We start from the raw sequence: 26357 nt of genomic DNA, 5'->3' as shown, positions 1-26357 counted from the left end.
GACTACTGCTCATCGACCAACAGCCGGGTGGGCGAGTTTGTTGGAAAAAGAAAAAAAAAACATAAACTGTCGACTCTCTAAGAACGCCTCCATTTGCACTTAGACCGAGACATTCGAGGTTGGAGTCAAACAAAAGGGAAGCCTTTCAAAATGCCAGCTGTTTAACAAACTAACTAAGGGCATTCCCTTTTTAAGCACAAGCACCACTAGAAGACAAACCACGAGATGTATATTCCGCGAAATGATGATTTTTCTCCAACCGTTAGGCCAGTGAGTTACAGCTTCAGGCGTAATGTGAGCATACCAGCAGCCGAAGAAGCACCCCGAAACTGAATAGTCGGAAGTCGGACCGTACAAAACAAAAAAAAGGATACCGGATGCCGAAAAACAACCAAACGCTGGACAAAAACTGGCCATCATAAAGGAACAAAAGAGCCGTTGATTTTTGATTACAGGCTTCTTGCTGTTCCAGTTTTTATGGTTCAAATCCCCGTGGGCGATTCGCTGAGGGAGTGGTCAACTTGTGATCCGGCCTCTAGTTAACCAGTGCCAAAAAGTAAATCCATCATTTTCCATCACAAGACAAATGATAATAATGTTCGGTATGGAACACTATCAACATTTACCGATGTTGCGAGACCTGGAACCGACAAAGCCATCGGAAAATCTACCAAGGACGGGAGGATTCCTTCTACTTATTTTGTTCCATTCCTAATGGGAGCAAAGCAATAATGAATTGAGCAGCCTATTTACCCATGCCATAAGCTTCTTTCCAAATGTATACTACATCTCTTGAAAGGAGCACTGAAGCCTGGATGAATGTCTATAGAAAAGGTGATTGTAGCAGTTTCCTCGAAATTTTGCAATCGCCTCAAGGTTTTCCCGAAGCGAATTGACGATCGCTTTCTGCCGAGAGCCGTTGACAACTGCCGTTAACCTCCAGCGTGGAAGCTCATCTTCATCAAATGGAAAGGTTACAATGTTACAATCAGCCAACACAACAGTCTCAGTTCCCTTGGCATCACATCCCCGGCAGCCGGTGGCATGATGAATAAATGAATGCCGAACGCCCCAGCATGGTTCCGATGGCGAACGTTCGCCTGCGCTGTCCTTGGTGCGATGGTTTGAATTTAATTTACAAAAGCAACCAACTAGAACCCACGAAACAACGGCTGATAATCATTCCGGGGGCAAGCGAAAGCAGGCGAAAGGGTCGGAAAGAGTCTGTGTCCCCGGGTACGACAACAAGTATCCGAGACAGTACCATAGGCCGGGTTTGCCTATCTGATGGTGTTTTGCATGTTATTTCCCACGTAAAACTGGCTGGCTTTCATGTTATCGCCAACTTTATGTTGGTTTGCTTATCGCCACAAAAGCCCGGTCCGTGTGGTGTTCTCGTTGGGATTCTCAGGTACTGGAGAGTAAGCAACAACTGGTTCAGCTTAACCCTTGTTGTTTTCTTACGGCATTACAAAAATGTACTCATCTGTTGATGAGTTCGCAAGACTCAGAGACATCTTTCAGGCGGTGGTGTTTTGGAGTTTCAGGGAAATACTTGGAGGTTATGTTGTTTATCTCGTTGAGCGTTATGTGGATACTTTGTTACTTAAAGCGAAATATTAAAGCGCATTTCCCAGGCATATTTGTCACAAAATGGTTTTGCACATCACCACTAATATCTGCCAATAGCTCTCCAACAGTTCTTCCTATCACAAGGTTCTGAATTGATTGGTGCCAAGCGACCAGACATTATTTACTAATATCAGCTAATCAAACCTAAAGCAATAGCTAGAAGCAGAAATGTCTTTAATCGGCCACTCTTATTAATGGATACAGCGAGCATAATGCTAGTAAAGCGTTTGTTCCGAATGGTTGTCCTAACTGCCACGATGGACTTCCTAGCTCAGTAAAATATCGTCCACTTCACATTACATATCTCCCGGCTTCGTAGATATACCTATTAGCCGGTGATGAAGGGTAGGACGTTTTCCATGTGGATGGGAAGGGATTTGAATAAGTGATAACGCTAATTGATACATGGCGCAAATTAGGATTTAACTCAACGAGGTTCTAGTGTGTCCTGACACATACACACCCAAATGGAAAGCAATGAGGATGCGACCGGACAGACAATTAAGGCCAGACACTCTGTTCCGCTGGGTTTTTTTTTTTTCTATCATCGCTTATCCTTGTCCGAGGTATGTCAGCAGATATGGTGTGTACGGCGCTAACCATTCCCGATGACTTCGACTAGGAGCGGGTGTGAGCGATTCAATGCACTTACCCTACGCGATAAAACCCACATCCACACCCATACCATGTGATGGTGATGGATGACGCCACTCACCGGTCACAGGAATTGCTGGCCCCCCATTCCACGTTGAAGCCGTTATAAATGCACCATCCCGAATAATTATGAAATGAGACATCGTAACGTTTGGTTGGGTTATTGGAGACGCACATTATTGGAAACCGAGTTGAACCTCTTCAGGAAATTATATGGAAGGATGTACAACGTTGTGTCTCACAATAAAGAAAATATGTTACTGTTACACGCATCGAGTGACATTTTCTATTCCTCACAAGGACGTCAACGGGAACTGAGGATCACATACAAACCTACAAAGGCCTTACTCAATGAAATAATGGAACCAAAGTAGCACAGAGAGAGAGAGAGAGAGAGAGAGAGAGAGAGAGAGAGAGAGAGAGAGCGGAAATGAGAAATGAAGAGTCGCTTCAACAACAGATTAAACGATGATTAATTATCGTACGGCTTCAGTCCGGAATCCGAATGATTTGGGTTTTGTTTTGATACAGATGAATTGTATTGCCAGCAAATGGCACAGAAACCATGTGCCCGGGTACGGTATATCATCATGATTTGTATACCTTCGTGGCATACCACAATTGTCGTTTGATTCGAATGTTTGTTTCCCTCCCTCTGTTCGCCGTATGTTTCAGACCCGTCGTACTAATACGCTTCGAGACCGGGCGTATGCGAGACACGTACTATGTGAAGTACTACCAAGAATATCCTCCCGGGAGGGATAAACTACCGGTTGTACCGGTACCGTGGTCTAAAATGTATAGACAACCTAAACAATCAACCGGCGGGCAGGTCCATTCGAACGACCTTTTTTTTGGGGTTGGGAATGTTTTGGTACGTGATTCTAAACCTAACTGTGCCTGTTTTTGGGTATGAATGGTTTGCTTCAAACCTGTATGTTTAAATAATGTTTTTTGTGTCCACCGATCAACCAGTCTAATGTTTTTCAAATTTACTCTCCCGGAAAACAGTACGCATCAACTTCACATTGCGCCTTTACGCCCTTCATCCTCGAGGGTGTATTGTATGCCTAAGCTCACAACCACACCAGAACTGGTCCATTATTTGGAGTTTAGCACATTTTGGGTGCCTAAAGAAGGGAAGAACAAAATGGGAAGAGAACGGTCAGGACGGTCGACCCCGATTTATCCTCGCTAAAGCTTGATTAATAAGCTATGAAATACGATCGGTGAACGGTTTTAGGGAGATTATCGCAAAAGCATGAGCTAATTCCCAAAAGCTCAACTTTCTGGTCGCTGGTGTTACTTCCCGCTATCCCCCCAAAACTACATGAATATTAATGTTTGCTCGTACGTAACCAAGGCGCGAACAAAAACCCCTTAATACCTGAGCGTCGCACAGCACGTGACGTGGGTACATTAAACGGTGATAAAAATAATCAAATTCATTTTTGCAATCACCATATATTAAGGACTTTCACAGTGTGTTTGTGCTTTTGAAGTAACAAAAACACAAAAGATGTACCTTGGCACTTTGGCTTAAATCTTTTCACTAAAAGTCCTGTTGGATTATTTTCTTTTTTTCGCGTTTGCATAGTTTTTAGCTTGTGAGTTAGCATTCCACACCAGGCACAACCATGGAGGTGACCGAAATGTTAGCCAGCTCGCAAGTGTGCACAGGTATGTCCGGCCAGTGGTCACATACACAAATATTTGCCCCGAAAACTCCATGCGGCAGCACGGTTTAAAGAACTCTCCCCGCCGGGCAGTAGAATGCGTTTCGGGCGTGAAAGCTGCGCATTCCGAATGGCCTGATTCCGGGGCAAATGTACATATTTACGTGAGTAACATGAACCTTGTACACCCGTGAGGAAATGACCTTGTCGCGTTAGGAAGCGGTTGTGCCTATTTTCAGCCACCGGGCAGTTGCTAGTGGGCTCGCACATGTTGGCCCGCTTGGAACTACATACTTTCCGGATGGAGTAACCTTCCTACCCCGGGTATACCATTTAGAGCACGCATTGAATTTCTACTTACCCTTTTTTTTTCTTTGTACAATCAAATGTGCATCGGTGCATTCAAAAACTGACGTACCAGAGCCTCTTCCGGGTACGCGGTTGGATGAAATGAGGAACCACAGCGTTGCAACCACGTCAGCCATAGAATTTCCGGAATTCATACGTCCTTCAAACCGTACAGTGTAGCGTTTGAATGGGTTTAAACTACATTTTCGCGCTTACAAACATCGTCCTAGCCCTCACAAAACATCGTACCGTAGGTTGAGTGTTGTTTCGGTTCGGTAAAAAGCTTTCAAGCCGTTTTCTTCCCAGCTCAAGATAAATGCATACTATTAGCCGCCGTACACACCGGAAGGCGTGGGCCGAACCATACTTTAGCACACTGCACAATGCAACGAAGAATTGGAGTCGATTTATTATTTGCACTTTCGCAAGGCGCCAGTTTCATTACGTACACGAACGAATTTGTACTTGGACGAACACTAATAGCTTTGGATGTCCTTGGCAAGGATTTAACCTTCTGTGTCAGCAGTTAGGTTTGAAAATGTTTCTGCTGAGAGTGTTTTTAAATAGCAGTGATTTGTCTGAAAAGAAAAAGGTTTTTTAAGAAAATAAATTTCCATTTTCAAAAAAAACAAGACACAAACGATTTTGTTTTTAGGAGAGCTAACAAAGCATATATTCATTTTGACATTGAAAAATGATGTGTTTCATCTCGAATTTGCTTTTCAAACTCCTTTTTTATCGTACAGGAAAAAATATCACTATCGATCGGCCATCAAACGAGCGTAATGATATTGATACAAGCATCAAACGGTTCACAGCACTCCCATGGGGGGATTTCCTCCTCTTTCCATATCACCAGCAAAATTAAAGAAATTTCAACCATTCCTTTCCCAGCCTCAGCACACAGTGGCTAAAATATTTCCTCACCAAATACCATCCGACTTTATGTCACTGGCGCCCCACGTCGTTTCATCATCTATCATGTTCGGATTCGCTGAGTGAAGCTTTTCCTGCCAATCATCACCACCACGAGCGCCACAGATTGAAAATCGAATTTTGCTACCTTTATTAAAAAAAAGAAACCGTCTACCGTCCAACCGTTTGCTAGGGCACCGCGGTAGACCTTTTTTTCTCCTTTCTATTCCCGAAGTTAAATTCGAAGCGAGAAAGCTGCAGTAAAACCCTGACGTGTGGTAATTTTGCTACGCTTTCATATTTCCTTTCCATAATACCTTGGGGAACTTTTCGGGGGGTACCAAGAAACGGGCCAGCGGAACGAAGATTTACGTTACTGCAAAGCAAAATTCATGGCAAGAGACCAGCTTCACCCGCAGCGAAGGTACACAGTTCGAAAAACCTCCACCAAACCGGCCATGTTAGCTTGCTGCCGTATCCTTTTAATGGCGGCCATGATAAAACGTTATGCCAAACCCGTAACCGGGTAGGCGAACACCTTCAATAAGAAGCCGCTCTTCTGTTCCTTAACTTCCCCGGACTGGGATGTAGGGTCAATCAAGAAACGAACCAAAGAAGCCCTGGCTCGATGAAGCTGAAATGTCGACAACCGAAGAACCTAACCGGCCCCAAAAAAAAAAAGAAACTCCCCATCCTGCCCATATCTCTCAACAAACTCCCGAGACGAGATGGATGCGCATTTGGGGGTATTTTGGGGTTTGGCTTTGAGCTGCTTAATTTAACCATTTTATTCTTTATGGGCTAGAAAAAGGGGTGGTTAGTGTTTGAGAAATGAAATTGATTTTCTTTCAACATTTTTGGGGGAAACCATTCCGTGAGATCTGTTTTCCTTTGCAAATCAGAAAAGGGTTTTACCTTCACAAAAAGCCGGTAAATGCAGTGCGAAACTAACGCGATAAAAATGGCTAACTAAACACACACACGTAAAGAAAGAAAGAAATACTGCCAAAACAAAACAGCCGACCAATAATCTTCACGAAAAAGAAGGCAATCGCGAAGAAATGCTGCAACGCTATCATCGTTAAATATTAACGAGCCGAACGGTAGCCAAACTTCTTCACCGTCATAAAACATCGAGAAGTAACCCTTCCACGAACGGGTCAATTTTTGGAGCGATGGAGAACTTCAAAATGGAATAAAGTAGCATCCAACGGGGGGTGGGAAAGAACTCCGCAACAAAATACTTTATCGAAAACAACCATCTTTATGATGAATTTCCCAAGGGAATTCAACGGTTTGGATGAAGTTCCGCACTCCATTCAAATGTACATTATCGTTTCGATAAGCTCATTAATTCGGAATCCATTTATCCCCGGTCCAGCATCCGACGTATAATTGCTGTTCGGAAATTGCTACGCTACAACACCCGGGGACTCAAATAAACGTCAGTTGATGACGCTATGGTCATAAAATGAAATAAAATCCTTCCCACCAAATGGACGGACTACCACTTTTCGCAGCATAACACCGCAACACCGAATTGATAATCAATCGGTGTCAACAGACGACGTGGTAATGTTGACGTTCTAACCGGTGGTTGTGTAGTTTGATTTTTCATGTTCGCCACCGGAAAACACAAGTAGCACGGTCGTCGCATCGTTAGCCGTACGTAATATTTGACGATCTCCAGAACTCCCAGCAAACGTATCTCTTTTCTAGCTAGCTGTTCTGCTCCAGTTTATCGATTTTCCTGGTGCTATTTTAAGCTCCTCAATTAGTGATTAATTAGCGATGATTTTGATGTTTCGGGGACGGGTGAGCATAGTAGTACCTCATGCACCACACGAGTTGGTCAAACATCTAATGAGTTTTCCCGATGGTCAACTGGCTGGTGCCGTAACGTAATTGCCTCTGTAGCCATGATAGTAGTTCTAGTAGAGGAGTTTTATTGAACCATTTGGAACACGCTTCAGATTCCAGTAGATTGCCGCCTCGACGATGCTGGTACCGCGTACAAAGTCGACTGCGACCACGTTGGCGGTAGGGCCGAGATCTTCAAAATACCATTTGGTCACGAACCGGTTCACTGAGTCGGCCATCTTTCGTAGACCACCGTACCGATCCGTAATGACACCCCAAGGGTCGGGCGTTAGTTCGGCCATATCGGCCACTGGGCGGTATGAGTATTCTCGGCTGAAATGAGCATAAGGAAGAGATGTCAGTATCGATCTCACTTTTCTTGAGTAATGTTTACTTCATACTTACAATCCACGAGGATGGTGCACCTTGAACAGGTAGTCCTTCAGATCGTTCACCTTCTGCACATTGCCCCAGCGTTGCTGTACCGAACGCCACACCACGTGCGAGAACGATCGGAAGGCAAACTCATGATCGTAGGCCAACACCACCGTCTTCCCGCCAGCCCACACATCACCGAGCGTCCCATCCCAGCCAATGCTCGGATTGGCCATCACGTCCCCTAGCGAGCTCTGCAAGAAGTTTATTAACTTTGTGTGAATGTTGTACTCCTTGCCAAATCCTACGGGGAATTCTTGCACATCCACCACGATAATTTCGTGCGTTTCCTGCGCGTATCGCTTGATCTGCTCGAGAATGTCGATCAGCGGATGGAGTCGCGATATGCCATGGTTAGCCCAGAACGGTGAGGGACTGTTTTTGTAGTATCCGACGCGCAGATCGATGTACCGGATGCCCTGTAGCAGCTGCCCATATACATCGTCATCCTGCGTTAGTGCGTACTTGGTGATGATCGTTTCCTGATACTGCGGATCGAAACCGGCCTTGTATGAGGCGGAATCGTGCGTACCGGGTATGAACAGTTCCCGCATGCGGAACGCACTCAGATGTGGTCGCAGATCCATCATCCATCTCGGGTGCAGCTTCATGCAGTGCGCCGACAGGACGGTCCCATTTGGGCGTACGAAGTACGCGTAGTACCCGTAGCAGCTGGTGTTTGTGTTGACGCCGTTCATGAGATCGTAATTAAATTTGATACCTGTGGAAGGGGAAGGGTTTCGAGTGAGGTTTAGTAGTGTACGTTTGGACGATTTGTATTGCCTGGGAGGTCGTGAGAATTTTGATGTCACAGCAGATGCAGCTTGGGCTGGGAGTGGGGAGTTCTGGGACAGCGGTCCAATGTGGTCTAATTGCAGTCTCATTAACATTTCTTCCCGTGACTACGCCGGTGTAGGATAGTTAGAGTGGGAATAAATGAGCCGTACGTATGCGAATGTTTTGAGTCATGCCCGGCGGCGTAACACCGGTCAACTCTCGGTGTGTTATTATTGTGTTAGCGGTTAGCCCGTTCTCGAGCAAACTGAGACTAACCGGTTTACTTCGGAACGGAGTTCTGATGGTGATTCACTGTTGCGGCAGGTTTCAAACACAGCCATCCGATGTGTGTTTTATGATTTGTTAGACAATTTTATGACACAATTGTTTCGAGTGGTGCGTCCTTTCGGAGTTATCTAATAATCTTGAATTTCTTGATGTTTTGAACCGGCACAATGTTGGGAATTGCCTGTGACTCACCAACTGACAGATAGAAAGACTTGTTTATGCGGATCTCTGTTTAGTCAAGAATTTAGACATAACCTGTTATATTACTAGGCAAAGGGAATGTTTTATTCAACGTAAAAGAGGAATTCCCACAACATGGTGGATTACAAGAAGCAACAGTACCTCGTAATGGAATAACATCTTAGAATTTCACCCATAACGACATGCATAATACAAACAATTTATGCTAATGAGAGTGAAATTAGGTGCACGTGTTTGTCGCTACTGATGACACTGCCAACATCGTCAGGTAGAAACAAAAACAAAAACCCAAAGAAAACAAAAGCCTATTCAGCAAAACAGCTAATAGCATTTATCGTAGCGGAATTTATCGTAGATACAACCATATAAGGTTCTTGTTGTTTTTTTTTTGCTTCCATTTTTATGTTTCCCATCACCACACCTAGAGCGATAAGAATTGGAATTCGTTTCGAAACCGTTGAAACTGTCGTTCAGAATAGGTTTTTGTGTTGGTCTTCTACGGTGCGTAACTCCATCGTGCACCAGGAAAACGTAACACCGGCATATCAGATCATCACCATTTGCACCAACAGTGTGCCAATTTTGTCAATACGAAGGACTCTACACACTGGGGCAGGGTCGAAACACTCCCATACACGGTAGGAAACAAACTGAAACCGACCTTACTTCTAATGACCATTTCCAATCGTTCTCCTTTTGATTGCGATCTCAGCCCAACTGTTGCCGTGTTCCGTGTGTAGTACGTGACAATCGTACCCGGCATACTCCACGTACGGAGGAGTTTCAAGCGTTTCAAACGATGCAAATGGGTGGTTTGAGTTGTTAGTTCGACGACCCATTTCAATGGTCGTGTACGATGCGAAACCGTATCAGGATAATGGTTATAATCTAAATTTCCTCATTTGCCAACACCAAATGTACATTCGGATGATCCGGTTTTTCTCATTTTCGCAACTCCAAAACTAGCACGAATCGAGTTGCAGCGAATTCGATTAATGCTTCTAAACAGAGAAGATTAGTAAATGCGTTAGTATCAGTATCAGTATTAGTGTCATGGAATATGCATGTTTAGCACGGTTTTTGTTATGCTTCTCCACTAAGCCTTAAGCTCACAAACACTATTAAAATCGAATACCAATCACTGTCACCCCTTTTCTGCTGCATTCAACTATCGTCTAATGTCCGTAAGGAGGTTCACTTAATTCTGACCAACGTTCTGGAAATGATTTGCGGTGCTTAACCACACACACACACTCACACTCACACATTCAAACGCAAACACCCACAAACCCCACAACAAAGGGCAAGCCGGACTCGGCCATCATACTCACCATAAGCCGCATAGAATTATGTCAAATGCAATGGTCAGTACGGCACGATAAACGGTGCCGGTGCGATGCTTCTCTATCTATAGGCACGTGTAGCCGACAAACAACGCTTGGTCGCTTATCACACCAAACACATGCTTTTGCGAGACGACTTTCTACGTCACTGCACAAAACAACATGTTTGAAGTGGGGTTTGCTCACAATTACAAAACATCAAATATGCGTCAGGAATTTACCATCCAAAAACTATTTCCCATTCAAATGCCCGTTACATTAAACATTCAAATCTGCTGCAAAGGAAAATTTATGTTCACAAATATTTCTCACCAAATCCGGAAGCAAGTAAACCCGCGTGTGACACCCATTCTTACCGGTTTTTGTCCAACCGTTGGTGTAGATCGGTTGTAGTGAAAATAGCACTTCCTTCTTACGGTAGCCCGATTCGTCCCGGAAGTCGTACACCCAGCCAAGCTCCATCTCGCTGTAGTCGTAGCCGCTTGTCGTGGAGACGCTATTTTCGGTAGTAGAGCTACCAATACCAGCAGTGGACACTTCCGGTGTTCTGTGGGCGATGGTTGCCGCATCATCACCCATCATCTGTGTCATCGTCCCACTATCTTCCCCGTCTGTGACACCAGATGGGCTTGCTGTGCTGCCGCTGCTGCTGCTGGTGGAACCGGAGTCGCTCGTGTAGTAGTAGTAGCGCGGCTCGAACGCTTCCACCGGGTACTGTTCGGCCAGCAGTATGTAATTGGATAGATCGTCGAAATTGCGCCACGCCAGCTCGAGGGTTCGGGTGCGCGCGTTCACCGTAATGTAGAGATCGTCCATTTCCGGCTTGTACACACGATCACCTGCAGTAGCAAAAGTGTTTTGGGTGTGTGTGTGTGTGTGTGTGTGTGTGTGTGTGTGTGTGAGAGAGAGAAAGATCATCACATCTCCATGGTGGGGTATTTTGGTTTTGTTTTTCGAAGGGAACAAACATTTGATTGACAATTTTTGGGACAACACCAAATGCGTCTTTCCGCAATTTCACTGTTTACCTGTCGTTTGTTGGGCGAACCCATGCGTCGTTGCTGTTTGTAGAAACACTAACACCCCCAACAACAACCCGATGAAAACCCTCACCACATCGCTGTTGTTGTTGTGGTTTTGCACTGTGAAGGACATGATGTTTTCCTCTACCCGTTACGAAGGTTTTCTTTTGGGGTCAAGGAAATTTATTTACACAAAACACTGGACTACAAAAACAAAGTCACCACACTAATGCACACTACAGCAGAGAAACGCTTGGTTTTGCACTTTCGTTATTCGCCTTTGTTTTCGAACTATCTTCCAGCGTAAACGCAACCCGTGCGCAGCGTGTACGGCCCTCCGAGGGTTCGTTTCACTCGTGCGACAGTCGCTGCGCTACTGAACCGTCCACCAGCAGCCCGTCATCGGACTTGCCGTTGACTTGGCGGTGTGCGTATGCCGTTGCGGCCTATCAACATGCAACAAAACGGAATGCAATCCATGTGCTCGGTACGTTCGCTTTGTGTCTCATCTTCGCTATTCACCCTGCCGTTCACTCTCACGCGCGAACTATGATACCGGCGTAACGCGCCAACGGGTTAATGTCATTAAAAGCGATTGACTCTGATTCGTTGATGCGTTAGCGAGCTTTAAAAGGGGGTCCGGAACAAAACCCATTCACCATGCCGGGAGGAAGTCTCCAAAAACTCCCGGCCAGATATGTCGCAAACCGATAATCGAGTTGAATGAGCAACGGAACGGGAATCGTCATTGGAACGGCAAACCCCCATTAGCACCGTTACGAGTGAGAGATTCACAGCTGATTTTATGCCCATTTGTGGTTTTGCTGACCTTCTGTTTGGGGGCTTTTCCTGAAGCCTACCTTCTGCCTTATAATTGCATTAAAATGGCGCTTGGTTTTTATCACATTAAACCCCCGGGGTACTATTTGCAAAGGGGTTTGTTTTTCCTTTTTTTTTTGGTTCTATATGTCCACAAAGTAAACTCATTAAAATATTTACACATCGACAGTGAGAACTCTCTTCGGTTTTGATGTTGTATTCTTGTTCGACATTACAGTAACGACGTGGTGATAGTTTTGTACACTTTCACTCTTATACGCCAAACACCTTTTTTCACCCCTTTCCAGATTACACCGTGTCCGGCTTTGATCGCCATTCTTCGTCTGCCGTATTTCGTTCGCGTGCCGGACGCTTTTTTTGTCGCTTATCGCTACATAGTGCTGCTCTACATTCGCATTACCCGGAGATGAATCGACCGGGAGCGAAACCGGGGGTACGAGATTTATTGAACCTTTGCCACACTGAAGCGTAGACTGTGGTCCACTTTGTGGAGACAAAGGCGGGAAGGTGGTGGTACGTTGGTGGTGAAGTTTCTGTCGGAGGTGCGGATCATGTGACATTTATCATTAATATGCGCGACAACTTTCATCTTTCTCGTCTTTATCGTGACCGCAGCTTCCCCAATCAATGCGGCATATTGGTAGCGCCGGGGCACATTGGGAACAATGGAAAAGATACAGTACATGAAATGGACAAAAATATTTGAAGTGCTTAAAATACTTATAATGGAGAACATGAAAATTTCTAAGTACAGGCGTCCCCCGAGTTACGACTGTATTTTGGGACCGAAAAAAGAGCCCGAAGCAAGGCGTAAGTCGAAATCATCGTAAGGCTAGTGGCACAGCTCCATCGTTCCGATTTTTTCGCATATGCGAATCGTGAGGTATGGCACAGCTCTTCCGATTTTATTCGATGTTTTTGAATCAATACAATTAATTTTTCTTCATCCAAACGCACGTTCGCCATGGTTAATGGTTTATTTACATTAAATGTAAACATTTGTCATTGTCATTTCGAGAAAAATAATCATTTGCGAGTTTTATACAGGCGTGTTCAGTTTGACAAATAAAATTGGAAGGTACCTTCCGATGGAAACAAAAAAATTTGTTTCAACCTTCCGTTAAAGGGGTCTATGATACCTTAAGTTAGAAAGCTAAAATTTTTAGCCCGGATCTGTCAAAACATCGAGCAGAATCGAGCGGGAAATTGTTGACAGGTAATATCATCATGCAAGGATTCCTCAAGGACCTAGCATTTTGACATAAAGAATTACATTAGGCTGCAGTTTTGTAGAACCGCGTTTTGACGAAACAGAAATTACAGCGTCGAAATGTAGTTCGAAATAAAGGCATAGCACAGGTAAAAATTTGTATTATTTTTCATAAAAAGCTGAACATAATTAAACTCATGTAATTTCATTGTTGTTTTAAATCAAAATTCAATCAACATTCAGCCGAATCAAATATGGCCTAACCTGTTTCAGACCTGCTAGAAAAATGCCTTGTTTTGACATTTGTCGAGCAGCTGATCGAAACTAACATTAGAAAAATTTTCTAATCTGAAATACGCAGGCTTATTTTGCTGAGCGGTTTGTATGGAAAACATGCAGCAAATAAGCCGCGAAACGTCAAAGTCCATATAAAAAAACTAGTGGAAGGTATCATAGACCCCAAAATCGGATGTTTTTGAGATCTGTCATATCCCATACAAAATTTTGACAAGACCATTCGAAACAAACGGAGCGATGAAGCTGTGCCACCAGCCTAAGTCGAGAATACGTCGTTTATAACCATTCGTGGAGAGTCGAAAGCTTTATTCAAATATTCTAGAGGAAAAAAATAATATAGAAATTGTTTTGAATAGTATATTAATTGATCTTTTCAGTATTTCCTTAAATTATTTATTGAAAATGTATAAGTTTATTCCAACAATTTAATTTTTATATTCAGTGAAGACCATGATTGAAATCTCGAGGGGGTCGTAACTCGGGGGACGCCTGTATACTGTTTTCTGGTCTTAAAAAAATATGCTTAAAATACAATCTTATTCAATGGTTTAAAATTAAATTAAAATTTAATAGATCTCTGTCTGAAAATTCTTATTTATAGCCTCAGTAAACTGCCTCAGTAATTTGGAAGAATTAGTTTGTAGTCCCAAACTTTACTTAAAATATGTTATTAAGTAACAATAAAAAAATCGCTCAGACCATAGTGAAAAGCATCGTATGTACATCAACTCTTCCAATTTCTCTCTATCTTGTTCTCTATTCCACGAAATAATCAAGTAATTTCTTATCGAATCCAGGTACCAACGATAGCAGTTCGTGCAAACATCGGGAAGTAGATAAAATTTCGGGTTTGAATGTCCATTTCTCGTGTCACTATTAATTTCCCAAATGAAGGATAGACACGTTTCGCTCTCGTCTCGTCCAGCATTCGGTTTACTTTTGCGGTTCGAAGCAAAACATGAAGGTCAACATCACATGTCCACCGCACACCGCTCAGTACACACCACACTGTTCACCGTGCGTTCAAACGTCCGATTAAATTAACACAACCCGCGAAACCATTCACGGTGGAATGGCAAACTTTCTTTACCACGAACGAAACACACTCGGTCGAGCACACTCGAGCGCCACATGTGTTTTTGTGCGACGTATTGAATATCCTTCGACGGGGTAGCATATCGTACGCGGCAACCGTTTAACTTTCTCCACACTGGCGAAAAGTGCAGAACGTACTGGGTGGGGGGGGAATGGAGCTCATAATTAATATTTGCCTTCATTAAGACACATTCACTGAAGGGAAAATCCGCCCGTTTTGCAAACACACGATGAACTTTTAATGAACTTTGCTAGCAAAATGGGCACCCTTCTTGTACACGGGTGGTAAGGGCGCTTAATGCGCACCCAGTAACGGTTTTGGTATGCGGTTAATCACTATTGATCACTAACCAGCCAACAAACAAGAACCAGCGGCTACCAGTTTTTGTGCAGATGGCGTCTTTGAGTAAAAGAAAATCCCCAACAAAATTTTCCCCGGCAAGGAAGTTTCGCTTAACCAATAAGGCATCAAGTATTTAATCTTCGCTAGATCAATAAACAAAACGCGATTCACGATCGAAAACTTCTTAAGCAGCAGCGCAAATCCAAAACTTTTGCTCAAACAAAAGCTTCTGGTTTTTGTCGCGCCTTCCTCAGTTTGCCGTGATGGAAAAACTTAACACATTATCATTATGGACAGTATGGAAATGGGAAATGGCTGACAATAGAGTAGTGGCTAATAATCGGTACCTACAACAAGGGCAAAATATTGCACAATTCCCTGTATTGTTGAACCTCTTTGATGCCTTACAGCGATTTACAAAACAAGGTTCGATATGAATAATATATGAGCATGAAGGCACGAGCCTTCCGTCTGTCGCTTTTGATTGAAATCTGTAACAGCCACAGATGGGTCGTTTTGGGGGGACGCGTAACGATGCAAAGGGAAGAGGAACCACATGCCAGGGCCTAGCAGAATGGAAAATAAATCCTAGAAATCAGGATTTGGCGTGGCACCAGCGTGCGATTGGTTTTGATATCGGGATGCTTACCGAAATGGAAAGAACAAAACAATGTAAACGAACAAAAAAAAGAAGGTAAAAATGCTAAAACAAAATATCCTTGACATAGCTTGATATCGCCGGTTGGCAAAAAAAGAAACAGGCGAGCTTTTGTTGATTGAGTTCGTCTCCTACGCGTGTTTGCATAAATCAGTTCACCGTAAACCTTCCTCTCCACCGGTGGGTTCGATGGTTCGGTGGGTTTGGAGGAGCACAATCTCGTCCATCGAATATAACGCGCCTAACATTGAATACATTAGCTGTGATTTAACATGGCTTTTTTTTGCTGGAAGGATGTAACTTGCACTTGTCTTTTTTTGCTCTCTTATGAACTCCACATTCTTTATTTGGACTTCTTTTCGCCGGAAGTTATTCCGGTTTTACGTGTCATGAATTTCGTACACATGACAAGCCAGAAGGAAAAAAAACCCAAAATGACAAAATGGCACACACAAAAAAAATACCACGAAGAACAAATAGTTGCACATTAATACAACCTTCAAGCATCTTGAAAAGGCACGTTGATGGATTGTTTTCTTGAGTCTCTGCCACTTCAAGAATTTGTGTAAGACATACCATTAAATTTGTGATGGGTTGTGAACACAGAAAAGGGAAAAAAAGGAATATGGTTAAAAATCAACCATTAACTTAAATGTTGGCACTTATTTGTATAAGCTGATTGTAGCTTAAATTATTCAACTAGCAATCAATGAGTTATGCCCGTTAAATCGTTCGCTTCTTGCCACCTGTTCACCTTGCCAAATAGCGCTAGATGGAAATTTACACAATATTCTTCACACCCTTCACGAACCCCCCGGGGGTTCCCCTTTTGCTCGGTGTCATATACATCTAACACTTTAAAGGGCAGCACATTTTTTGTGACTTTTAACAACTCAAATACAGCCCCGCCAGGCAGCTTCAACTCGGTGAACTTCCACTCGCGCCCCCGTCTATATCAATTCTCGGAAACATTTCAAATCAAGCTGTTGAATTATTAATCCTACTTGCTTCTGTGTACGGACAGTGCTTCTCCATTCGGCTTTTGAGTTGGGATGAGGTTTTCCTATCCTCATCCCGTCCCGGGTTGGTATCACAACCGGAAGAAAGACGCCGCCAGCACTCAGCCCCGGATATCAGACGACGCACGGATTGTGGCACTCAACGGCAGATCCTGTTGCTGGAAGGGGAAAAGATTCGAGGAAGCAAAACTTCTAACCGAAGCACGCGGATGTACATCTTACCCGCACCTCAGACTGACAAAGACGATCCCTGTATTCTACGCGAGCAAAACGGTTTCTTTTCATTGCACATTCAAAGGATGCGATGAAGGCGAGCGTGCGCGCGCGCCAGCGCTTGAATGGTTACACTTCAAGTTCGTTTGCTGCATTTCATGGTTGCATTACTTACCTCCACGGGTACTAGCACCCAGCACAGCAAAGTAGCGACGTGGAGGATTAAAACATTGCATACTGTTGGCAGTATGGCCCACTCCACTCCAGGGAATTGATGTATCTGTTGGGAGAGAAAATGGAATACCCATATTTCCATCCCGTCGGATGCACCGTACGGTTCTGACGGACGTGCATCTCTGCGTCAAGCATGATGGTACACAACGGCAAGTAAATTACTGTACACTGAATGGGTTATTAAGGTAGAACCGTAACTATATGTCTGATTGATGACAGTATTCTTGAGATTGAGATGCTACATGCAAGATTAATCAACAAGTTCGTAACGGATGGGCGACATCATCCAAACGCTGGATGGTACCTACAAATACCTACAGAATCTAACTTATTGAGTGATGAGTCTACTGCTTGCTAGTATGAAGGAAAAGTTGTGAAACATGCTTATTTATTCAATTTAAATTAATGTTGCTACATTTCTATCTCAAGAAGGGCACCGTACATCTGTCTTTCTTAACAATACTAAGACATTATTATTATGATTGATCAGATAATGGATGATATGAGCAAGCATACCTATGTGATGGAAATTTACCAACTGCTGGCACGTATCTTGAAAGCTTTGAATAGAAGAGATGTCACAAAAGGGAAATCTTCGATGAATAACCAGAGTCTTCGTTTGTTTATGTATTTGCTATATTGACTATTTGCTCTTGATAAGTTTTTATGGTCATTTTATGATCATTTTATGATGTTAACAGCCTAAATGTATGCAATTTATTACTTTTTGTCGACATTTGTAGGAACCCAGACTTGAGAGTTTTTTTTATCTCAATAAGGATGGCATTATTGAGCCTTATTGAAGAGTTGGATCAACAAATATTTGAAGTGAAAATATTTATTTTCTTGCAGCCTGCAGAACAAATTCTTTTATGATAAAAAATGCATACTTTCAGGCGTCGTGAGCCTTTCTCAAAATTGCAGCACAATTGTATTTTATATTGTTATTTTATTTGTAGTATTTATTTTACACAACTTGCATAAAATCTCGTGTATTAATCAATCAATAATGAAAAGCAGTGACTGCTTTAAGTAGTTGTACTAATTCCAGACAAATCATTCCAATTTTATTCAGCACTTTGGTCCATTTTTTCCATTGACTCCGTGCTTTCCATATAAAAAGATTTGCTCTACTTTTTATGCAGTTCTTCTACCTTTTTTGATACACTTCCAAATTACCAAACTACTGTTCCAAAGTATCTAGACTTTTATCTGACAAACTGCAGTAAAACATCGTTCACTCCATCTTCCCGTGGACACCAATCGACGCTTCGTGGAAAACTATTGTCTAACTTCCTGCGTAACTTATCAGCAAACTTACAGACTTTACGTACAAGACGACCTTCTTCATTGCTGTCGGAAATCAAAAGTTCTTATCTAGACTGCTTCTCCTTCTACCTCAACACGCTGTAACGGTGGGGTAGCAGCAGCAGCTCCAGGTTCTCCCGGTTCTCCCGGCCCGGATTATCTGGCTGAATTAATTAACACTTTTCTTTTATCAAGCACAATCCACTTTTAGGCTCATTTCATCAAATTACGACACTACTTACCCGATGGGGTTTTTTGTTGCTGATTGAGCTAGGCAAACTGCCCGCTTTTCCGAGAATTGTGTGCACCATGCATGGTGCAAGAAGCAAGTGAGAAAGATATCGTGTTAAGATTAAAACTTGTTTTTCCTCTAGCGCATACTCACTTATAACGTCAACGTGTACGTCAATACCATACATCTTCGGTTCGGTGATAAGCCGCCCTTAAAGCTTCCTCAGCGAACGAATTGAAGGAATGCCATTAGCGGACGGGTCCAATCCATTCCTCAGAATCCAGCAAAGTTCCATTATCAGTCGCAGCAGTTGCTTCGAACACTCCGACCACGTCACTGGGAGGCCACCGAATCTTTCCCTTTTTTTTTTGCTCTCTCACTGGCTCCCACAACATCACAGTTGATTCGAATTGTTTTAGTTTCGCTTAAATGAAACGTTCGCCAAAGCTTTCTGCTTCCAATCTGAAGCACTCGGTTCGCTTATTACTTCGTTGTTATGCTTTTTTTTTGGGAGTGATTGAGTTTATGAAGCACAACCAACACAATGATCCTTGTACTTCAATATCCGCCTGATGCTCAAAGTATATCCCCCGTTCGTGCCGAAGTCATAAAATTGAGAGATATCAAAACAGATTGAATTTCTTTCGGCGTAAATACAATCGGTTTCGTCTTCCGTATGATTCAGTGGCCTGGAACTTGGCGGCTATACGATGGTACGGGTACGATGGTAAGATGGTACGAGCTGGGATAACCAATCCGAGAGTGATTCGCTACGATACGGAAGTGGAAGAAACTTTTGAAAGCAAAACCTTCGTTATATATTTTTTTGTTCACTACCCTCGGTATGATTTGTTTTTTGTTAAAATATCCTTTTTTCCGCTCCTTTCGATGCTTCCTGACAAACTCCTTGCGGATGTCTTTTTTTCTGTTGTCGAGATTCCGGTACAGTTGTGGTACAGCCACATCGGATTTCCCAACCCCGATGGGTGTTTTGTCTCGTTTCTGCTATTCTTCTTACTATAAGTGACATTGAATTTTTCGCTTTTTTCGTCCTCTGTCACAAGTTGATGTCGACTAACCAGCGAATTGAAATATGATGAACAGTCTGTAGGGAAGGAAAATGATGTTACGCACAAACGCTTGCTCGCCCGAAAATGAACTTGCCAACATAAAAAACAAACACACATCCCCCCCAAAAAAACAAGGGAAGAAGCAGAAAGGATTTATTTAGCTTTTTTTGTCACGTCATCGAATGGGTTAAGAAGTACCCTCGGTACGCGTCACGCGCATCGCTTTGTCGTGGTGAACACAGAAGAGAAGAGAAAATAGGTGGGAAAACGATCGAACCTTTCCGGCCACATCCGGTTTGAGGCAGCAATGGTACGGGCACAGCCTCGGCACTGTGTGGCATTAACCGAGGGTTGACACGGATGATGAATGTTGGTAGGGAGTGGAACATTTTTATCCCATTACCAACCATCCGTGGCCAGTTTGGGTTGCGAAGGGGTTTGGGTTGCAACACTTTTCTTACGCTAATGGTAAAACACTCGCCAAACCCAATGTCAACGTCCGTGGTTGGGCAAAGCGCTTGCTCGGCACAACATAGTTTAATGGCGGTACCCATTGCTGGAATAACTACTTACCCTTTCTAATGGATCATGAACTTCGTCCTCTGTCGAACTGCACATACCGGTACAAAAGCCAATCCGCTTCTCCTGACACACGGTCCTTACCGAAAGGCTGGTCTTTTGTTTGCCATGATTGAGCATCGCCGTACAAGGGGGTTTTTTCTTCTTCTCCACATGCTCCAAGGTAGTGATGGGTCATACAATCTTTTTCATGGCTCGAACCGGAGTCAGGTGCAGCACAATCGGAATCAACTCCGACCCGTGAGTGCACCGGGTTCGGACTGACTCGTAAATATAATTAGGTTCAGTAGTTCCGGTCCAAACACCCGCCGGTCGGAGTCGCTTATGGTAGCTTGCACCTACCGGAACTACTGGATTTCGACCCGAATCCAACCCAAACTCGTTCCACCCACGGATCGGAACCTATTGCATCTGTTGAACCTAATTTGATCCGAGTCCGACCCGAACTCGTTCCACCCACGACCGGAGCTACTGAACCTATTTCGACCCGAATCGAACTCAAACTCGTTCCACCCACGGATCGGAGTCGCTTATGGTAGCTTGCACCTACCGGAGTCGTTGCACGTACTGGACCTACTGAACCTAGTTCAACCCGAGTCCGATCCGAACTCGTTGCACACACGGAGCGGAGTCGTTTATGGTGGCTTACACCTACTGAACCTACTTCGACCAGAGTCCGATCCGAACTCTCTGCACCCACAGGTCGGAGTCGCTTATGGATGCTTGCACCAGTAGTTCCGATCCGAACTCGTTGCACCCACGGGTTGGAGTCGCTTATGGCCGGAATCGTTGTACCTACTGAACTTGTATCTACGGGTTGATCCGAACCAGTTCGGGCCGCTTTTGGATAGCTCCGACCCGGTAGGTTCGGGTCGACCCACCCATCACTACTTCAAGGCACCCAAAACAAGGGATAAACGTGTGGAAAAGGCACCCAACAAACCCTTTTCGTCGCTAAAAGATGACGCATGGCGAACTGGTTCGAACTGTTTCTTTTTTGTCCTGCTGTTGCTCTCAAAACCTTTTCCCTGATTCTAAGCAAACAGTGCGTCGGATTTCCATTCCATTCCTTGTTGGGTTGGTTATTTTTTTGTTGTTGCCATCGCATCTCGTTTTGCTCATTTACTCAAGCGAGCAATCATTTGGGACTTTTTGCCATCCCTTTAAGTAGCGGGTTACTTCGGGCCAGCATTCCGGCAAATGTGAACTACCGTCGTACTGTTATGTATGAGTGTGAGAATAAAGTTTTTTTTCTTTTTCAAACCCCTTTAATCGCTAGCACTCGACGATAGGGGTGTTTGCTCCTAGATAAACATGGTTCGTCCTGAAGGGAAACATACGGCGCTTGTGTGTGAGATTTTTTTTTTTGGGACAGAGATTACACACTCGTTTAAGACACAAAAAACACACACCTGTTTGTGTGTTTTTTGTCATATATACATATATACATATTGTTACTAAACATAATGTTCTTCTGTCCCTTGAATTATACTCTAACTTTGTAATTTTTTCTACTAGAAAAATACTAAATTTTCATTATTAATTTATGTTAGAATTTGATGATTTTTTCTGTTTTCTATTAACATAATCTATTCTTCTCTTGATTGAATATAATAAATTGCTTAAAAATAAATTGTAATTTCTTTAACGTCGCAAAAAAAGCAAGAATGCGTTTGTGAACAATGAATCCGTGTCGTTGATTGAAATGGAAATCATTTGCTTCCATCCCAACGTCCATGTAATGTCACTTTATTGTACTGAATTCATTTCAGCATCTTCTCCACCATAATGGTACAGTATTAACTTCCATGACGCAAAATTGAATACGTTGAAAAATATTTCACCTTACCGTCAGCCAATGTAATGAAGAACGAATGCGCCTTTTCTTGACTTGTTTGATATTCACCCCCGATGCTACTACCCCCAACGCTACGCGTTTCCGAATGCCAAAGGGCATTTCGTTTCCAGCTTTTTTTTTCGCTCCCATCATCCATCGACATCGTTACGATATCGTCCCCGATGTCAAACCGAAACCTGCCGGCGAGACAAATAAACCCGAAACGAGTACAATATGCTGCAAAACAGTGGCCAAATCGAGCAAATCTTGCGCTCGCAGCCGAACACAGTGATATCGAAACCGGGGAGTGCTGTGACTGTGCCCAGCAGCCAGTTACGGTGCAGCAATTCTCGCTTCCGGCTGTCAATTGCTTGTCAGCTAGTATTCCCAATTGTACTAATCGAGCCATTGGCGGAAAAAAGTAACGCGAACCAACCGAAAATAAAAGAACCAAGTTTCGGCTTCCTTTCGCAGCTTCTAAATCGAAGAACAAGAGGAAAGTGAGAGACAAAAAATCAGACCTCACACACTGGCAACAAGAACGTTTCGGAGGGAAATGGAAAATGGGCACAAACAGCCAATCAAACTGGCTCGCTAGTAAATCCACCCGATCGTAATATGAGCCACCTTTTCCACCACAACCACCCCGCGGGTTGGTGGATGGGTGAAGCGGATCTCCAAACGTCACGAATGCTTGCGCTATCACGTTTCGGGAGTTGTTTATCTTGACTCCATTTCTATCAAAAACTCTTCCCGGGGGGTTTATTTTTCTTTCATTTTCGTACCCGCAAGGGTATGCGCGAATGGCGGCCCACAACCCTTCGACCGATTTTGGGCCGAACACACACACACACACACAAGGTACGAGGGTGCGTATTTTATCGATTCGATTCGATTGCATATCGTTACACACCAAGCTCTTCTTCGCGCTTGAAGTTGCGTAATGGGCGAGGAACGTAGAACTTTACCTAGCGCCTGCAAGTTAGGCAACACGCCTACCCATAATGGCAAGTTACGCACATTGGGCACAGTTAACACATGGGTAATAATATATTATAGGCATACAAATTGATTCGAATTAAAAATAACTCCAAAGTGATTTACTTTAATCTGCCCTGATTGCAGAAAGCACGAACTAAGCAAAGAAGGAAAAAAACTTCCTTTTGTAAAAATTTCTTCATTTACAAGAAACATATATGTGTACATAAACACACGAAGCTCACTGTGCCTTCGTAGGCCATTAAAAGCACGAAACACCATCACACAAAACGTGATGGGTGCCAATATTAGGGCTACACGCCTTGGGTTCGAACTATAGTGCCCGATTTATTCTTTTCTCACACTATTTTCGCACTTTCTTCGGTCCCAAATTCCCAACTGCTAACGAAATGTTTCACCAGCATAGGGGGGTGCCAACAACATTCGTACGCAAACAAAAAAAAGCTTCTGTGCTTTAGGGGGCTGCGTTCGAAACTTAGTGTACATGAAACACTCGTAATAATAAATGTAATTGGAAGCCATAAATCCGGTATTGTTTCATGTTGGAGAGTTTCACCTAAGCTCGTGTTGCTGTTCCCTCCAGTGCAGTGAACAGCGCTAACGGAATCCCCTTTGTGGACCAGTGGACCAGTTGAATTGCCTCGCCTTAGTAGTAGTGGGGCATCCGTGTACGCTACAGTATTATTGGTTACTGATCGTTCCAATATCTATAGTGAATGAGCATGGTTACACAAACGCAAAAAAGCAAATCAAAACCGTTCATTAAAATCTCCACAGCGCCCCCGAATGGTAGGCAACACCCTGAACATTCGTAGCCTTTTTGTGTTTGGCATTACGCCCAACGCGGTTGTTGCTCGCGATGGTGTACATCGGTTTGAAAAGCTTGGCAAACGAAACGAAACGGGTAACTGTGAAACCATGTTTAAATTTCGGCATGTTTGTAATGGCCCCAGTGTACAAGATATTAGGAAGGGAAACCGGCAGACTACTTCTACGTTCCGTCCGGGATGAACCTGTTGCGGTTCACTGCAGTTTCGTCTGCTCGTGCTGTGACGATATAGCAACAATGGTGCAATGGCTTAAACCATACTTCAAACCTTCCCATTTTCCGGCCACCACACACATGGAATAATATGGAAAATCCCAACACTGACATTGACGGTCGCGTTTGTCTCTCGCTCGCTCTCGCTCTCTCTCTCGTGAGATGATTAGCGTGAGGATTATTAGACTGACGACAGCAAGTCAGTATTATGGCGCAGGGCACTAGGAAGAAACGACCAGGAAAATCCAGAACGGTGAGGTAGGAAGATTAGCTCGTAATAATAAGCGGATGAGCTTCGTTTAGACACGATATATTGTGTTTCTCGGCAATGCAGCACACTGCCATCCGCATTGCTGCAATTTGGGGCCGTCGAAAGAAAAAGTGATTGAATCCGCTCGCGGGTAAGCTTTTCCGGAAAATCAACTACAAATACATTTTCGATTTCGAGACAATAATGAGCTTTTATGTATGTATTTGCATTTTTGTTTCCTTCTCTCGAATAGTTCAAATACAGATTCACAGTCAAACAGCCAGAAGGTAATAACCGATTATGAAATTCACTTTAACTCAATCTAACCGTTTATCACATTACGTGCGGTTTTTGCATAGTCGCCCCCACTGGACACCATACAACACCGCCGCCATCGGTCGCCTGAAATGTTGCCGACAGGTGTTCGGTGGGTGTAACATTTCCCACCTGTTCTTTTTTCCGAGTTCCAGAAATGGATGGCGTTGGGCGGACACAAGTGTTGGTAATGGAATTCATTTACCGTATGCGAGAGAGAAAATGTAGATTCATCGCAAATCCTTATTCTCGCATCGGTCGCAAGATGGAAGCTGATGGAGCTATTTTCCGCTGCCACAAACCACAAACCTTCCTCCTCCTCCTCGCTCCCTTAAGACGTGTCCATATCCTGTGGGAAAGGTCAACGTCGTTTAAATGGTTTACCGTTGGTTTGGCGCAACCCGAGCCATTTGTTGAGCCTGGACGTTTGTACAGGAGAAACGTGGGAAGCAAGTGGGCTTGTAATTAAATTTTGCTCTGGCACTCTCTAAATTTGTCTGACATTAAATCCTTCCACGGACATGGTTCGTTGGAACACTCTGCCGCTGTTGGAATGTTTCTGGCCCTGGGTCGCGTACGCTGAACCCCGTTGGACAGCTGCGGTGACCAAAGTCAGTAAAAGTCAGCGAATAATTGAATTTATAATTATGAAAATCTGTTGGTAAATAATTTGACCTACTCGCAGTAGAGCAACATTGAAACAGAAGGTGGGAAATTGTGACGCGGGTGCCACAATTTCCCTGTATTTGTGTTTGTTTTTTTTCCTTTTTCCTGTGGAGTGCCAGTTAATGGGACTGAAGGAAAATTAAATTCCAACACCCCAACGAGAAAACCGGGAACGCAATCGGGCGGAAATAAGGTTTTGTGGCTATAAAAAGGAAATACAAAGAATTATAATGTGCATTTGTGTGCCGCTTTTTTTGTATGTAGTCCTTAACCAATGTCCTAAGTACAGGCGGCGTGTTTAACTTTGCACAGAGAAAAAAAATATCTGAAAATTAATGTACACCGAAAATGGGAACGAGCAAAAAGGGGAGCAACATTATGAACAAATATTTCCATGGTGTAGAGGAAGTGTTTTATTTACATTCATCCTTTTACTTTACACAACCTTTCCTGTACTGTGGGACACTTCCTTAACCCCCTTAACTTCTCGTACAACCCTCAAAGACCACAAATTTGTCTACTTAAAACAATTTTCCATTTAAAATCGTCTTACCGGTCACACATCTCTATCGAAGATTAACATACGTGCGTTGAGTTATTTCCGCCAGCATTAGGATTATAATAACTCGTACTTCCTGGAGATTTTACGTCTAAACTGGAAAGGAATGTCCAGAAGGGATGTAAATAACAACAAAAAAAGAGTCTAGTCCAACAACGGTGCGGGAATTGTGATACATACATACTGATGGCATAGTAAACAGCACAATGAACAGAAGGCACGCCCGGTTCCGGTCGTACGGATTAAGTGAGGGAAAATCCTTCCAAGAAAACTCCCCGAAACGACCTCGGCTCGTGTGCAGTAACGATATCAAAATAGATAGCGTCTTTGCCTCCATGTGGCCTTTCCTTGTGTTTTTTTTTTTTGCGCGTCTGTTCTTTATGTACTTGTGTCGGTGTGGTAACAGCATTTCCTGATATTCACATTCTCGTCTGACCCGA

General features: G+C 43.6%; 2 protein-coding genes across 3 annotated transcripts in view; one reads left to right on the top strand and one right to left on the bottom strand.

The window, feature by feature from the left end:
- LOC125770426 (protein lingerer) overlaps positions 1–26357 on the top strand; it is a 197147-nt gene that overhangs the window by 4541 nt on the left and 166249 nt on the right. The gene's annotated exons all lie outside the window — the stretch shown is intronic.
- Positions 7145–11575, bottom strand: LOC125770450 (PI-PLC X domain-containing protein 1). Its single transcript, XM_049440100.1, has 4 exons — positions 11158–11575; positions 10486–10968; positions 7491–8241; positions 7145–7418 (listed from the first exon to the last, which is right to left on the bottom strand). The coding sequence occupies exons 1-4, from the start codon at positions 11282–11284 to the stop codon at positions 7157–7159; spliced, it is 1623 nt and encodes a 540-aa protein (XP_049296057.1). The 5' UTR covers positions 11285–11575; the 3' UTR covers positions 7145–7156.

The sequence above is a fragment of the Anopheles funestus genome, chromosome 3RL (genome assembly GCF_943734845.2).
Source record: "Anopheles funestus chromosome 3RL, idAnoFuneDA-416_04, whole genome shotgun sequence".
NCBI classification, from domain to species: Eukaryota; Metazoa; Arthropoda; class Insecta; order Diptera; family Culicidae; genus Anopheles; species Anopheles funestus.
Note: the sequence above shows the minus strand (reverse complement) of the source record. Positions and strands in the feature narration are given on the sequence as shown.

What these genes read in the sequence shown, in the direction of transcription:
- LOC125770450 (XM_049440100.1), bottom strand. Translation starts at nt 11,284, where the DNA reads ATGTCCTTCACAGTGCAAAACCACAACAACAACAGCGATGTGGTGAGG. An exon ending in GTTCGCCCAACAAACGACAG is followed by an intron (nt 10,969 to 11,157) that starts GTAAACAGTGAA and finishes TTGCTACTGCAG; the next exon opens with GTGATCGTGTGTACAAGCCG. An exon ending in GTGCACCATCCTCGTGGATT is followed by an intron (nt 7,419 to 7,490) that starts GTAAGTATGAAG and finishes TGCTCATTTCAG; the next exon opens with CCGAGAATACTCATACCGCC.